The sequence below is a fragment of the Triticum aestivum genome, chromosome 4B (genome assembly GCF_018294505.1).
Source record: "Triticum aestivum cultivar Chinese Spring chromosome 4B, IWGSC CS RefSeq v2.1, whole genome shotgun sequence".
In the NCBI taxonomy this organism is placed as follows: domain Eukaryota; kingdom Viridiplantae; phylum Streptophyta; class Magnoliopsida; order Poales; family Poaceae; genus Triticum; species Triticum aestivum.
In genome coordinates this window covers 385,286,475-385,301,958 of record NC_057804.1, presented here as the reverse complement: position 1 = coordinate 385,301,958, position 15,484 = coordinate 385,286,475, and the positions used below count along the sequence as shown (strand labels likewise).

At 43.9% G+C, this 15,484-nt stretch overlaps 1 protein-coding gene and 1 long non-coding RNA gene across 3 annotated transcripts; one reads left to right on the top strand and one right to left on the bottom strand.

The window, feature by feature from the left end:
- Nucleotides 1-2,690: 2,690 nt before the first annotated feature.
- Nucleotides 2,691-4,639, bottom strand: LOC123094864 (uncharacterized). The gene is made up of 3 exons (XR_006446013.1): nt 3,842-4,639; nt 3,499-3,756; nt 2,691-3,184 (listed from the first exon to the last, which is right to left on the bottom strand). It is a non-coding gene; the product is annotated as an uncharacterized lncRNA (long non-coding RNA).
- A 4,475-nt stretch (nt 4,640-9,114) lies between these two features.
- On the top strand, nt 9,115-13,723 carry LOC123092269 (ELMO domain-containing protein A). Of its 2 annotated transcripts, none has more exons than XM_044513980.1 (10): nt 9,115-9,369; nt 9,797-9,943; nt 10,031-10,142; nt 10,544-10,641; nt 10,713-10,781; nt 10,898-11,013; nt 11,113-11,167; nt 12,670-12,790; nt 13,111-13,253; nt 13,346-13,723. In XM_044513980.1, the coding sequence occupies exons 1-10, from the start codon at nt 9,142-9,144 to the stop codon at nt 13,445-13,447; spliced, it is 1,191 nt and encodes a 396-aa protein (XP_044369915.1). In that variant the 5' UTR covers nt 9,115-9,141; the 3' UTR covers nt 13,448-13,723. The 2 variants fall into 2 exon arrangements, with proteins under 2 accessions (XP_044369915.1, XP_044369916.1); XM_044513981.1 differs by having other exon boundaries at nt 9,171-9,369; nt 9,810-9,943.
- The last annotated feature ends 1,761 nt before the right edge of the window (nt 13,724-15,484 follow it).

Below are 15,484 nucleotides of genomic sequence, written 5' to 3'. Positions count from 1 at the left end.
ATACGACGAGCGATTTTTAAATATACACTGAACATTTTTTCGGTGTTCGATGAACAATTTTTAACTACACAGAGAACATTTTTGTGATATACATTGAAATAATTTAAAACATATTTATACATTTTTTTGGTATAAGATGAACAAATTTAATACATTGAACATTTTTGTAATATAATCTGAACAATTTTTAACTACACATTGAACAATTTTGTGATTTGTGCTGAAAAACCATTTAAATACCCATTGAACATTTTTTGATGTAGACTGAACAATTTTAAATTGCGAATAAAATTTGAAAAAGTGAATAAATTTAAAACTATGAACACATTTTGAAATCACGAACAAAAAGCGAATAATACATTTAAAAAATCAATGAACATTTTTCAAATTTGATGAACTTTTTCTAGATTTTGATGAACTTTTTTCAAATTCGATGAACTTTTTTAAAATTTGATGAACCGGACGATCGTATTTATACTGTTGGCGCTTCAATAGTTCACTAAAGTTTATTTGTTCTAGTGGTTAGGCATACTTGTACAGGAAGACATGGTCCCTAGTTTGAATCCTGAGAGGCGCACCTTTTTGCTGTTTTTTGTTAATTTTCACTGCGCAGCGTTTTAATCCTGAGAGCGGTTGGTTAACCAGGCACGTCGGCCATGTTGGGCCAGGCCCAGGTAGGCAGCGCGTGGGCGCCAGTACGCGTTACGGGCGCTAAAGGCGCGGCTTAGGAGCTCCCAGCCTCCACACCATAGCGGCTCGGATGTGGCTGGACGATATGGGCCATCAAGTACTAGTAGATTCTGTACCAACAACATCAATCACTAAGGAAACTGGACTAACCATTGGAGCTACCGACCAATCTTCTCCTTTCCCCTATAAAAAAATGATGTCAATCTTCTCCTACACGATCCCTTTCCCTGGGTAAATCCATCTGCGCCAAAACATGTTTCTCATATTAATCCATCCCATGAACCAGATCGCTTTCCCATCCGGCCTTAGTCATTGTCTAACTCAGCATACGAGGAGAAGCTGCCCTTTATCCCTGCCCAGATTGCGCAGCTGATTATCACCTGGTCGTGGCGGCGAGAAAGCAGGCAAGCATTTCTACAAATGTGTGAAGAAAGGTGTTAGATCTTGAATGGAGCATGATCTCATATTAATATCAGGTAGGCAGCGCGTGGGCGCCAGTACGCGTTACGGGCGCTAAAGGCGCGGCTTAGGAGCTCCCAGCCTCCACACCATAGCGGCTCGGATGTGGCTGGACGATATGGGCCATCAAGTACTAGTAGATTCTGTACCAACAACATCAATCACTAAGGAAACTGGACTAACCATTGGAGCTACCGACCAATCTTCTCCTTTCCCCTATAAAAAAATGATGTCAATCTTCTCCTACACGATCCCTTTCCCTGGGTAAATCCATCTGCGCCAAAACATGTTTCTCATATTAATCCATCCCATGAACCAGATCGCTTTCCCATCCGGCCTTAGTCATTGTCTAACTCAGCATACGAGGAGAAGCTGCCCTTTATCCCTGCCCAGATTGCGCAGCTGATTATCACCTGGTCGTGGCGGCGAGAAAGCAGGCAAGCATTTCTACAAATGTGTGAAGAAAGGTGTTAGATCTTGAATGGAGCATGATTTCCAAGTTTGAATCTTTTTTTTTGTAGATTTTCCCGGCTTAGTCTTTCTATTCATGTTATTCTTGCAAGCTGGTCTATGTGGATTAATCAGATCAGACACGACGTACCTTGCCGATCTCAATACCCATTACAGAGCCCAGTAGTATGCAGAATTGCAGATGTAGTTCCTCCTCAACAGCAGGCGATGAGGCCCGCTGATGGCGTTAGTCCAGATCAAGGTCCAACAAATATCTGAAGTTTTTGTATGACACCACTCGCCAAGTTTTCACACTTTAACTTCATCAAAAGATATTTTTTTTTCTCTTGACACCAAACCAATCCTCGGGCTAAAGGCTAAAACTTGTTTCCCTTAATCTACATGTAAGCCAATTGTTGGCGACAATCTCTGCTAATTCAGGATCTTGATTGATGTCAGTACAAACAGTTCTATTTTTTTAACAGACCATGTTTAATCAATCTAACAAATATGTGCACACAGGCATGCACGCTAGTTCTATAAGAACAATGCTTTCAAATTTCTCAGTCCTTAATTCGACGTACACTCATGTGAGGAGTATTGCGTAGATTTGAATTTGAACAATCTAAAGTACCATCCAACCATGTCTGACAGTTTGTAATTTTTCAAACTCCAACTCTTTTACTGATTTTTTGGTCTCATATAAAGACCAGAACCTGCACACGCACACACACAACCGCCCAAAGCTGAATCATAGCAAATATGAACATCAACTGCAAGCAAATCGCAGTCAGGCATTTAACACCTGTAGCTTCAGGTTCCATACTCATTCTCACACATAATCATACATCCAAACTTAACATATCTACATGCTGGTCCGAACACAACTACTTATTTGACAGATGTTTCTGGCAGGGGCGGATCCAACTGGGGTTCCATGCACGCCATGGCACCCCCTGCGAAAATGCAAAGTATACTTATTATATACTACAGTAGTAGTTAGGCTCATTTGGGTGTACTATTAGTGTTTAAATACGTGAGTATTGAGCATGGCACTCCTGTCATGTAGTTCTAGACCCGCCACTGGTTTCTGGATGCGAGCCTAAACACGCATTAGTTACTCAAAATACATGCCCATGGCTAACACTGGAAATCCTGGGAAATCAACACCACACCACAACAAGTGGATGGCAGCTAACATTTCCGTCCAGTGCGATGGAAACCCCAGGAAACCACTGCCACACCACATCAAAGGGGATGGTAGCTAAACTTTCTCTCTAGTTTGTTCCGCACAACGAAATGCTTTCACAACAAATGCACACCTACTGCATATATAATGCATATCTGACACCTCATCTCACTTCAGAATGGCAGCACCTCGATCATGAAATCTAGCAGCTCACATCGGTTCCCCCTCATAGAAATCACATCATATGCTTCGCCCAGAGAGTCAAAAGTAGTACCAAAAACTGGTGTGATCACATTTTCAGCTGGGTTCTCTCCACAACACCTGGCTGCCTTCTCGAACGCACTGATTCGATTTGGGCACGGTGTTCTGCTTCGTGTGGCAGCACCAATCCTAAGCCTGCAAGCACAGACATACATTGCATAAATTTTCTGAATGCACAGAGCAATCAGCCGGCAAACACAGGCACAAGTAGCATAAATTTTCTGAATGCAGAGAGCAATCAGCCTGCAAACACAGGCACATATAGCATGACTTTTCTGAATACAGAGAGCAATCAGCCTGCAAAAACAGGCACATAATAGCATGAATTTTCTAAATGCAGAGATCAATCAGCCTGCAAGCACAGTATAGCATGCTTTTTCCCAATCAACACTTGCTCTAACCGTAGGCTTTCTTCACTCATGACGCTTCCTAAATTGCCCTTCACTAACCTCTTGTTACACCCCGACGCTTAGGGATTCAGCTTCCCCGTTGATAGCTCCGAAGTTGGAGGGGAGCTCTCCCATCTTCAGCCGCCGCATCCTTCGCCGAGAAGATTTGTGCTTCGTCGCTGTCCACCGCCCGATGCTGCGCCACCTCGCCCTCCGCCCTGCTGCGCCACCTTCAAAACCGCCACCGCAGGGCCATTCACAGCCACAGGGGCCGGCACCAAACTCTTACCTACTTCCTCAAGCAGAGCAGATCTAAAACTAGGAAAAAATCAATCCTCTGCATCAGCTAAGACAACGGCCTAAAATGGGAATGGCATCGCCAGGAAATCAAAGATCCACGGACCTGTCGATTGGCTGCATCAGAAACTCCATGGTGCCTCGCCGCCGGTGCTCCTTGCCTCTATCCCGTAGTGCTCAGCTTCCAAATGACCTACGCCTTGGGCAAGAAGACTCGGTCCTGCATTCAGTTCGGTTCTTCAACCAGTACACGAAAAGCGAACTTCCTGATCCACGGATCAGACAGGATGGACAATTACAAATTGTAGAAGTCGTAAGCCTCGTCCAAAAAGTCGAAAGTAGTGCCAAGAACTAGTGTGATCACATCCTCAGCTGGGTTGTCAGCATAACTCTTAAGAGCCTTCTCAAACGCACTGATGCAATTTGGGCAGGGAGTTCTCCTTGGTGCAGCAGCATCTATCCTCAGTCTACAAACGCAGCCAATTCACATATGAACTGCCTGAATTCGGTAATCAACATTTTCTTGGATGAACTGCCTAGATTCAGTAAGCATGATTCTGCTTACTGACAGCAAATCCCTGGATTAATGACTGTAAAAGTAATTCATCCGAAAATAATTTTTCATAATAACATGATTATGAAGATAATACTTTGGTCAACATGCAAGAAAACAAAATTTGTATAATATGTGACAACAATTGAGTGATTATATTGCAATTAAAAATACGAAATGTTCTAGAGATGGATGACATATAAGCAAGAAAAAAGGCATCATGTCAAATCTGGTATGTTCAGGCAAATATGCTAACCATAAATCATCCATTACACAAATCATGTAAATTTTATAATTATATTCGATACAACTATACAAAATAGAAGTATGGTTAGAGGAACTGGCAACAGAGGAGATGGAGACGGACAAAGGAGATGGCGATCTGGTGACAGAGGAGGGGGGGATTCAACAGCATGGGAGGAAGGGACCGACAGAGGAGGAGGAAAGGATGGGACGGTGGAGCAGGGGAAGAGGAGGAGGGGGAAGAGCGGCGGCGGAGGGGCTAGATTGGGCAGCAGAGGAGGGCCATGGCCGCCATGGGAAGAGGGGATAGGACGGGCAGAGAAGGGCCGTGGCGGCCATGGGAGAAGGTGAACGAGCGGCGGTGGAGAGGGGCGGGAGGGCCGGCGAGGTGAACGTAACGCCACCTTCGCCTCCGTCGGCGGTCCTTCTATCTACGCCACAGTCCGCGGAGAAGACAAGCGAACTTCCCGGGGCCATGGAACAGACGCGTATGCCGATTCCGATCCGCGGCTCACCTCGCCGACGACGAACGGACGTCCGTCTGCCCGTCAAATCTGGCCCACCACCCACCACCGCCGTCTATGTATTTCTCTACCGTGCTCATTTTCTAGCAGTCAACCGACGCCCGTATAAAAAAATGGCCCAGATCCAGATGGGCTTTCCAACGACGTGGATATCGAGCTCATCTGAGCTCGGGCTCAATTACTCCGCGTCCCAATGATGTCAGTCCACTTGTTTAGTATATGCAACTTCATATCAGAAAAAGCAAGGTAGCAAGACATATGACCTGGCCGAGAAAACGGTATTGTACGTGTAGTCTACATAATACTGACAATAAAAACGTGTCTATTACATATAATTGGCTGTTAAGTGAAGTGGTAAGTTAGATTATTCATTGAAGCGCAATAGTTCTGATACAAAATCTCTTCAGGCAGCTGTATGAAACAAACATGCAAAAATATTAGATAGATATTTACAGAAATGCAAAATGGAAATTTGCATTGCCTGCCTGTGTAGACTCTTCAGATAAGATACAGTGGGAAGCTCAATGCCTATTCGTGTAGGTGCTTAGAGAAGACACATAAGGTAGCTGCTCTTGCTCAAGTATCAACCGAAAATTCCCACAAATGAAAGTACCAGCTGAAAACAAAACTAAAACACATGGAGGGCACGCACGAACTCCAACGCGATGACATGCCGATGACTTGTATGAGAGGCTGCGTACACAGAAGCATCCCTGAATTTTTCATTTGCAATATCAAATCACATATGTGGATGTGGTGAACTGATTACCCCCAAAAGCTCATATACTCAATACACCCATGGATACATCCAAAAAAGAGGAAGAGAAATATCGTTTGTAGAAAAATATTAAGGGTAATCAATGGCAGCACCAGCGACGGCGCTATGCATGGTTACTCGCTGCTATTCAGCAGGGCCTTTGCAAGCGAGATCTAAGGCAAGGATTCACCACCATAACTCTTTGACGGCAACACCAGTTAGCAGAGCATGCAGCAGCGGCAAGCTAGAGGCCAAGATGAATGCGCGCCAGAGCTCCATCGAGCCTGTGGCCTTTGGGAGCAGAATCTGAGGTGAGGGCGATTTTGGCAGGAGTGTGGGGATGTGGGGAAGGGCAAGCCGAGGCATGTCTTTATATTGAAGACATGACTGCTCAGCTGTCAAGGTCGTGGACTGCCACAATTCATTCTTCAGTTTCTCAGGGCAATTATGACGTCGAGGAAATGGAACGAAACAGCCATGGGAGATCATGAGTCAGACGTGATGGTGTGTGGGCTAGCATGACTGCATGACATGTTGGGTTGCAGCAATTGGCGTGTGAGCCAGCCACAGGAAAAACTGGATTAGATGTTGTCAATCTGTGGTGGGTACTTGCAATTATATATGAAACGCTGATGTGGCAAGGATGCTGATGTGGACAGTTTGCATGTTAAGAGAAATAGGTTAGTGGGGATGAACTATTTAGGTATTATAGATCGAGAGTGCTAAATTCCTGCCGACTGGCAGTTTGCAACAGATCCGAACGGTTCGTTCACTATTGGATCCGCATCGAACGGCCCACGCAAGTTCCATCTCGCACCTCTTTTTTTTTCTACTCACGCATGTCAAGGGAGGCAGTTTCCTTTTTTTGGGATCATTCCCGCGGGGGAGTTCCCTTATTTTTCAGCAATCATTCCCGCGAGGGAGTTTCCTTTTTTTTTCGGCCATCATTACCGCGAGGGAGTTTCCTTTCTTTTCGGCCATCATTACCGCGAGGGAGTTTCCTTTTTTTTCGCCCATCAATCCCTCGCACAAGTTTCTTTTTTGGGTCCCTCGATTAAAATTTCTGGCAAAAAGCTGGGGAGCTTGGAGAGTCGAACCTCTTACCCCTATAGATTAGTTATATGAACTCAATAACCACTTGGGCTGGCTCAGCTTTGACGACAAATCTAGCTTTCTTTTCTTTTGTACCTTCACATATCCAGTCAAAAAATAACAAAGAAAGGAACGTTGTGTAAATAGCATAAGCACCGTTGACCTGATAACTTATGTACAACACCATGATAACATTGACCAAAGAACAAAATTGTTGAAAACATCCTAGGATAACTACTATGTAAATAGCATGGTAATTTATGCCCCACGTCACCTCGAGAAAGCTATTTTCCAGTCCACTGGAAATTCGCTAATAGATCCGAACGATTTGGTATCCATCCTATTGGCATCTCACGGTCACGATCGAGCGAGTAAACTACTCCTTCTGCACGCCTCGCGCGCGAGAAAATCAGGGTCCCCGGGTTCCCACATCACCCATGCAGCGTCGCACGTCCTGCGCCCGAGGAACGGCTTGATAATTTATGTGTCATAGACGTGATAATTATATAGTACATGCCTGGTATGGACCTAGAAAAAAATCATCAAAACATATCGCCATGTTATCTAGTTTCAAAGGTCTCGTTGTGACGAATCTTTATGTGAAGGCAGTTTCTCAATCACATGGACGGTTTGAGCTATAAAACATTTTGAATTTTTAGTTTTGAAAAAAAATCAGGCTGGCATCATCATTTTTTCTGCATGCATGTGATTAGCTGCTAATTAAACTAACTATTAGTGGACAGTGAACACACACATAAAAAGGAAACGATATGAGCTATGTCGGAAGTTAGCACTGCCCTTATGTGAATAGCATGGTAACTCGCAGACCTGATAACTTATGTATCTCGATCCTAATAACTTTGGCATGGGGGGAGGGGAGGGGGTTCATAAAATATCCCCTCGGTAACTTTTGTGCGAATAGCATGGTAACTCACATGTCGCAGACCCGATAACTTATGTACATCGGTCCTGATAACTTTGGCATGGGGGGAGGGGGGAGGGGGTTGATGGGATATCCCCTCGGTAACTTTTGTGTGGATAGCATGGTAACTCTCATACCGCTGACCTGATAACTTATGTACCTCGGTCCAGATAACTTTGACATGGGGGGGGGAGTTGATGAAATATCCCCTCGGTAAGTTTTGTGTGAATAGCATGGTAACTCATATATGCGGACCTGGTAACTTATGTACCTCGGTCCAGATAACTTTGGCATGTGGGGGGGGGAGGGGTTGATGAAATACCCCCTCAGTAACTTTTTGTGTGAATAGCATGGTATCTCACATATCGCAGACCATGATAATTTATACCCCGGTAATATCTGTAAACAACATGGTAACATATGTAGCTCAGACGTGATACCTTACTTAGCCCAGAAGTAGTAACTTTTGATCCGAAATAAAAATTATCTGAACAAATCAACATAATATCTAGTTTTGATGCTTTCTTCATGAATCTTTTCGATCGGACCAACGGTTTGAGCTACAAAACATTTTGAAGTTTTGAAATAAAGGGGAATCAAGGATGACATCAACTTTTTGGTATTCTAATTCATTTGCATGTGGGGAGAATTTGAGGACCACTTTTATGCCCCGGTGATTTCTATATAAATAAGATGGTAACTTACGTATCATGCATAGACGTGATAATTTACTTAGCCTGGGCCTGATAACTTTTGACCCCGAAAAAAAATCGTCGAAACATACCAACATGAGATCTAGATTCGAAGATCTCGTCGAGACGAATCTTTTATGTGAAAACAATTTTTCAATCATAGCTATGATTTGTGCTACAAAATGTTTTAAAGTTTGCATTTCAAAGAAATCTTTGATGACATCAGCAGTTTTGTTTTTATATGCATGCATATTTAACAATGCAGCTGCAAGCTATGGCGCGCATGCAAAGTCGTCATCGCTCATCCTGCATGCATGCATATTTGCGGCGATTGTTCGTGCCTGTAGCTAAAATCCTGCCGTCCGGTCGTTAGCACAGTCCATTATAGATACCACTTTTTGAAACCACTGATTTTCTTGAAATTAGTGAAATCCGTTTTCTAAAATGAGTGATTTTTTTTCATGAGTGAATTTTATTTTTGAAATGACTGAAGTATGTTTTTTATATAATGAGTGAAATTTGCATTTTATAAGTGAATGCTTCGCCGTTAGGTAAAAGCAACGGTGGATGCTTCGCCGTTAGGTAGCAGCACGGCAAGATTTACTATTTTGTGGAGTCTTTGGATGCTTTGGATCGAAGGATCCTTCCCGCAGCCGAGTTCCTTCCCCAGCTGTATTCGCTCTTCCAAGTTCCAAGTCCAACCCCACTTCTCCCCTCCCCCTCCCCGCTTCTTCTTAAAGCTTCGAGTCAGAATCAATCCCCTCCCCCAACGCAAGGCAGACTTCTTCTTCCCTCATTCGTCGTCCTCCCAATCACCGGATACCGGAATCAACCAGGACGAGGACCCCTCGGTACGTGAGCTCGGTTGTTCTCCCCTTGTCAACTCGTAATCTGCTATAATCCAGCGGAAGGTATGCGCATGCTTCCAGGAGTTTTTCGAAATCGTGAAAAAGGCGTTAGGTTTTGAAGTTAGGCTGATGAACCTGTGGGGATCGACGGGGGAGTATAATTTGGTGGGATTAGGGTTCTGAAGGCACTCTGAATATTTCGATGGTGTTGTAGAAGGATTGCGATTTTCTTTTGAGTCTGCATTTAAGGGGCACTTTAAGTTCGTCTCTTTCTTTTTCCTTTTTTACTTTAGAGAACCTGCATTTTACAAGTGAATTGTTCCAGATAATACTTTGTGTGCTGTATGAATATATTCGTGCTTCAGTGCACAACTAAGATGTTGATTTTGTTTCTGTCTTTCTTGTTGTTCTGACTCTTTTTCTGGCATAGTACATCATGTCAGCGAGCAATCTGAGGCGGCGGCTCCATCACGCAGATGTTGATGGAAGGAAGAATGAACATGTTGACATATCCCATGTAGATTCCCTGGATGAACCTCTACTAGGGAAATCTAGTTATGACGGTGGCGGATCGGAAGTTAGTAATTTTCTAGACATAATTTCGTAAGTTCTTCCAACCTTGAGGTGAATGCAGACTATTGACAAATTTCCTTACCTCCTGAAGGTATATGACCCCAGAAGGCAAGACTTGTGGGATGATGATGATAGGAAAAAGGAACAATTGCACTGGTCATTTCTTTTCTCAAATTTGATTGCGCAGTGGGCACAGTGGTTAGGTACTGCTCCACGCATTTGTCTATACACTTTGTAATGCTTGACATTAACGGACTGTTATATCGTCTTCTAGTTTGATGATTTTCTAGCACTTGGTATGCGAATTTAACTATTATTCATCTTTGCCAAATATAGATTCACTGATTACTTTGTGTAAATGGGCAGGCCGGTAGCTATCATGAAAATTAGAAGTAATATTTCTGATTTTCAAATCCATGACATATCTTTGATTGTATCAAGTCATGTAAACAATATACTGATATAGCAATGCTCTATCTTGGAAGTCGTTGAGCTTTTGTTCTAGATGAATTTCTCGTGGCTATTGATGTACTGCCTTCCTAGCCATGATCTTAATTCTGTGATAATATTGATATTCTTCTGTCCTTTTTGCTATTTGTTGCAGCAAATATTATTGTAAGCTCCGGGTCAATTTTTGGCAGGTTGTTTCCCTTTTCTTCGGATAACGAAACCAGCAATCCAGTATATGTTAGTCCTTTGCAGGTAACATGTGGACGAAAGTTGGATAAAACAGGCCCTTAGAATTATTTAAGTTCTGAACTTCTGTTTTACAGGAAGAAAGATTGGACAATTTAAGACGCAGATTGAAAATCCCTTTTGATGGTTCCCGTATTGAGCACCAAGTACGTACAATCCGTTTGGAAAGCTCGGACATGCCTCTCTATTATTATTATTATTGTTTTCCCACTGGGCATGCTCTCATGGAAGCAAAGCAACTGATCGGCATTATTCTTTTTAGGACGCCTTGAAACAACTGTGGAAGTTAGCTTACCCAAGTCGCGAGATTCCTCCTCTAAAATCAGAATCGTGGAAGGAGATGGGTTGGCAAGGCACTGATCCATCAACAGATTTCAGGTCTCCTTTGAATAGTCTTGACTCTTATGTACCAGGCTGCGCTTCTGGTGTTGTTTACTCAATTGATAAAGCCATCTAATACAAATAGTCTCCATGCAGGGGTGGTGGATACATATCATTGGAGAACCTCATCTTTTTCGCTAGGAACTACCCAGTAAAGACCTAGTTAAAACTGCTGGTCATATCTCTGTTATTAGAGTAAATTACATCTATGGTACCTGTACTTGATCCTAGGGTTCACTTTTGTCACTGTATTCAGGAAAGGTCAAAATACGGTCACTGAGGTTGCCAGGACGTGCCACTCTACGGTCACCAGTACCGTATCCACTGTATCTCACTGAGTGGCAAATACACCTCTCTCTACTAGCACTCCTCTCTGAAATTACGTCGAACATCTTATCCGCATTCGCTGTTGCACCTCAAGCCCAGCTCCCACCCCTGCCATAGCTCCCCAGCGCCGCGTTCTAGAGCTCCCGAAGCCTCATGTGGTCCATGAACGATACTAAGCTGGTTTCCTAGACCATTACACACGGAATCCCACCCTCCTGTGCCACACCCAACTTGAAGTTCATCAACATCGTTGGCCGACTGTCGGCGCCATGTTTGCAAGTGCACGGGACGGGTGCGTGCGTGGCCAATCGGCCGAAGAAGGCGGCAGCGGCGGCGAAGCAAGCCCTGGTGGCGGACGTGCCTGTGTGGACCGTGTGTGTGCGTGAGTCAGCTGTGTGTGCGCGCGCGTGTGGGTTCAGGGGAGTGGACCGCGTCGGGCGCGCGGAGTGGCCGCGGCGATCGCGTGTGTGCGCGATGGGCGTACGCGAGCCGAAGCGCGCGGGACGTGGCGAGTGGGAGAGTGGGTACGTTTGGGCGCGGCCTGGCGTGTCAGAGCCCGCGGGTATAAGACCCTCTCCCCCCTGTGTAATCGCTGCCCAGATCGAGTCCGTGCTCGATGTGAAAAATAGAAAAGCCGTTCGTGCGGCGGGGGTGTTTGAGCGGCCGGAAAACTTTTGTGTGCTTCCTCCTCTCCGGCCGTGTCTACGGTGATCGCCGTCGTGCACTAGGGCTAGCTGCGCCAACACACGCGAGGGGAACCGGGCTTTCCAGGAGGCGGCTGAGGTGCGATCCGACCTCGTAGTCATCTCGGAGCATGTCGAAGAAAGCGAGCTCGTCCGGGTGCAGCGCGCCACCGTATTGTTCGACGAAGAGCGGGGCGTCGCACGAGAGGAGCTCAAGTAGGGCAGTCTTCCGCCTTCACAGGGACGGCGCGGCACGAAGAAAGGCGGTGTCGAAGTAGAGGTTGTTGACAGAAGAGAGCCAAGCAGCCATGTGGTACATCTCGCGGTAGCCAGTGCTCAGGTTCATTCATCGGATGCGAAAAAGGCATGAGAAGGATGAGCTTGCCACGTAAGCAAGTCAACCGTTAGGACAGTTCAACATATACCACATCAGTGAAATACGTTGCATACGGTAGCGGTGACCGTAGAGTGACACATTTACGCAATCTCAGTGATACGCAATCTCAGTGACCGTATTCTGGCACTTCGTGAATACAGTGATGAAAGTGAACCCTAGTGTCAAGTTTGAGTACTATAGATGTAATTTACTCCTGTTATTACATACTCCTAGTTTTGTCTGATCATTACATCTGTTCTGTATCAGGCATCCTTTCAAATGCTTCTGAACAAAGTGCAAGGTCAAAGAGCAGATTGGGAGTACCCTTTTGCAGTTGCTGGTATCAACATTTCATTCATGCTGATCCAGATGTTGGATCTGCAATCAAGTAAGAGCATGTGCAATTTCATTGGTTCTAAGAAAATTGCTAGAACTCGGTCCAAAGAAAACTAAAATTTCTCTGGTGTTAACTTTTTCGTAGCACCTACTTTTGGGCCCACATGTCAGATATTATATTCTTTTATCATCTACCATCCTCTCAATATTGAGCCAACTTGGGCCCCACATAGTCAACTCACTTAGAACCTGATTCTAGTACTAGAGTCGATGCTAAGATTTCCTAGAACCAGTGAAATTGCCAACATTGGCAATGCTCTGTAATGGTATTGTTCCTAATCCCTGGTTTTTGCGCTTCTCACTTTTTCTCAGCTGTTCCATCTTCAAAGTCAGGAATTCGTTTCCTGGAACTACTCGGACGAGATGAACATGCGTTTGATCACCTCTATTGTGTAGCCTTTCGGATGCTTGATGCCCAGTGGCTCGTGAAACGTGCTTCATATATGGAGTTCAATGTAAGCTTTTTTTGCATTCCATGTAGGCTAATCCTGATTTTAATTGTACCATTAAATCTGTAATCAGCTGCATTACTGTTTGGTTGCGCCAGGAGGTGATGAAATCCACGAGAACTCAGTTGGAGCGTGAACTGGTTTTAGAGGATGTATTGGCGGTCAAGGACCTACCGTCTTACACAATGCTGGACAAATAATAGAGCTTTTGCATTTGATTTGCCGTGAGATATAACTGACTCTGCTATGGGGGAATGGGGGCTCAGACTGAAGGGTTACTTACTTATGATGTGTCAGTGTCTGATGATAGATGATAAATTGTGTATGGCCCCTTGTTGTGGCTATATATTGTTGCATGCAGTACATATTGAACTTGATCATGGCTAGGAAGACAGTACATCACACAGACATCCAAAAATTTGAGGAGTTGTAAATGTCTGTACCTAATAATAAAGGGACTATTGCTTTTGGCGGTACATCACGAAAATTACCTTTTAAAGGTCCACAAATTACCCATTATGCCACTTATAAGTGAGTGAAAAACGATTCGTAAGTTCATGGACTGTACTTTAGTTTATTACCAGGCGACCCGCTTATTTAGCACAAGCATGTAAATAGTCCATTGGCTTGAGCCGCACGCCTCCACTTGAGAGATCCAGGTTTGATTCCAGCTCGGCCTATTTTTCTTTTCTTTTTATTTAATTTTTTATTGGGTATATTCAAATACTTTTTAGAACATTCATATCTTTCAAGTCCAACTTAAAATATAACATACTATATATGAAAATTCCTTAGAGAAACGTGTAGATTTCAAATATGCTATTATCGTGCATGCTAATGATTTCTAAAATTAGGGTATTTTAAAAATGCCTATTATATATGTCCTACACCATTTAAATTATGTGTAGATTTTAAATATACTATTATCATGCATGTTAATCATTTATAAAATTAGGTTTACAATGCAACCTTAATTAATACCTTTTTAATTTTGAAAATACCTATTATATATGTTTCGACACCATTTAAATTGAGTACATATGATAGTTACAGACAAAAATAATGCTCTTATGCACAAGTTATCGTTGTGTACTAAAACGTACTTCGCTATTTTCATCATAATGCAATATTTGTTGAGCATCACTAAAGAGGAACGACAACAAAAGTGTAAACAGATACCAATAACTAGGTAGATATTTTTGTTTAATAAATTAGAAACACCTTGAGTACACTTCAAAAATCATCCCACCTTTATGGTTTTGCGCAACACTACTTATCATGTTGCTTGTCGCTTGTCGTGCAGAATCATGAAAGATTTTAAGGGATTTGCTCATGTCGTCGGATTTGTGTATGAGGGATGTTTTTTTTTCCCCGGTGCAACGTACGGGCATATTTGCTAGTATATATGTAAGCATGTTATGCATGAGTCTCTGCAGCTTTCAGACTCACCATGACAACAAAATAAAGGAGGTAAATAAATTGGGAGTACCTAAACTTGTACTCGATGGTCACTTTGGTAGCTTACATTACAGAATGCTAGTTTCTGTTGCTTGAACTTGCCTCAACGTGCAAATATGATGCCTCCTCCGGTATGCGCTGCGTACACTGTTTGGGAGGACATGCAGGCCCTGCTTGTCAACATAATAGAAATAAACCTCTCTACGAGGTGTGGGTCCTCATAAGTGAGGTATGCACTAGCAGCCTTGGTTAAAGGTGGGATGGGCTTCAAAGATTTACGGTTGCCGGCCTTGGTTAGAGGTCGGATGGGTTGTTTGGGAGGACATGTAGGCCCTGCTTGTCAGCATATTAGAGAAATAAACCTCTCTATGAGGTGTGGGTCCTGATAAGTGAGGTATGCACTGGCAGCCTTGGTTAGAGGTGGGATGGACTTCAAAGATTTACGGTTGGCAGCCTTGGTTAGAGGTCGGAGTTTGGGAGGACATGTAGGCCTTGCTTGTCAGCATAATAGAGAAATAAACCTTTCTATGAGGTGTGGGCCCTGATAAGTGAGGTATGCACTAGCAGCCTTGGTTAGAGCTGGGATGGGTTTCAAAGATTTACGGTTGGCAGCCTTGGTTAGAGGTCGGACGGGTTTCAAAGATTTATAGTTGTTCAATGACGCTATGTTAGCAAAGCGGGCTTGGAGATTGGACAAGCCAGAGAGTTTATGTGCTAGAGGCCTTCGAGGACAATACTTTTCGGCTGGGAACAATTTACAGGCTCGCTGCCCTGCGGGT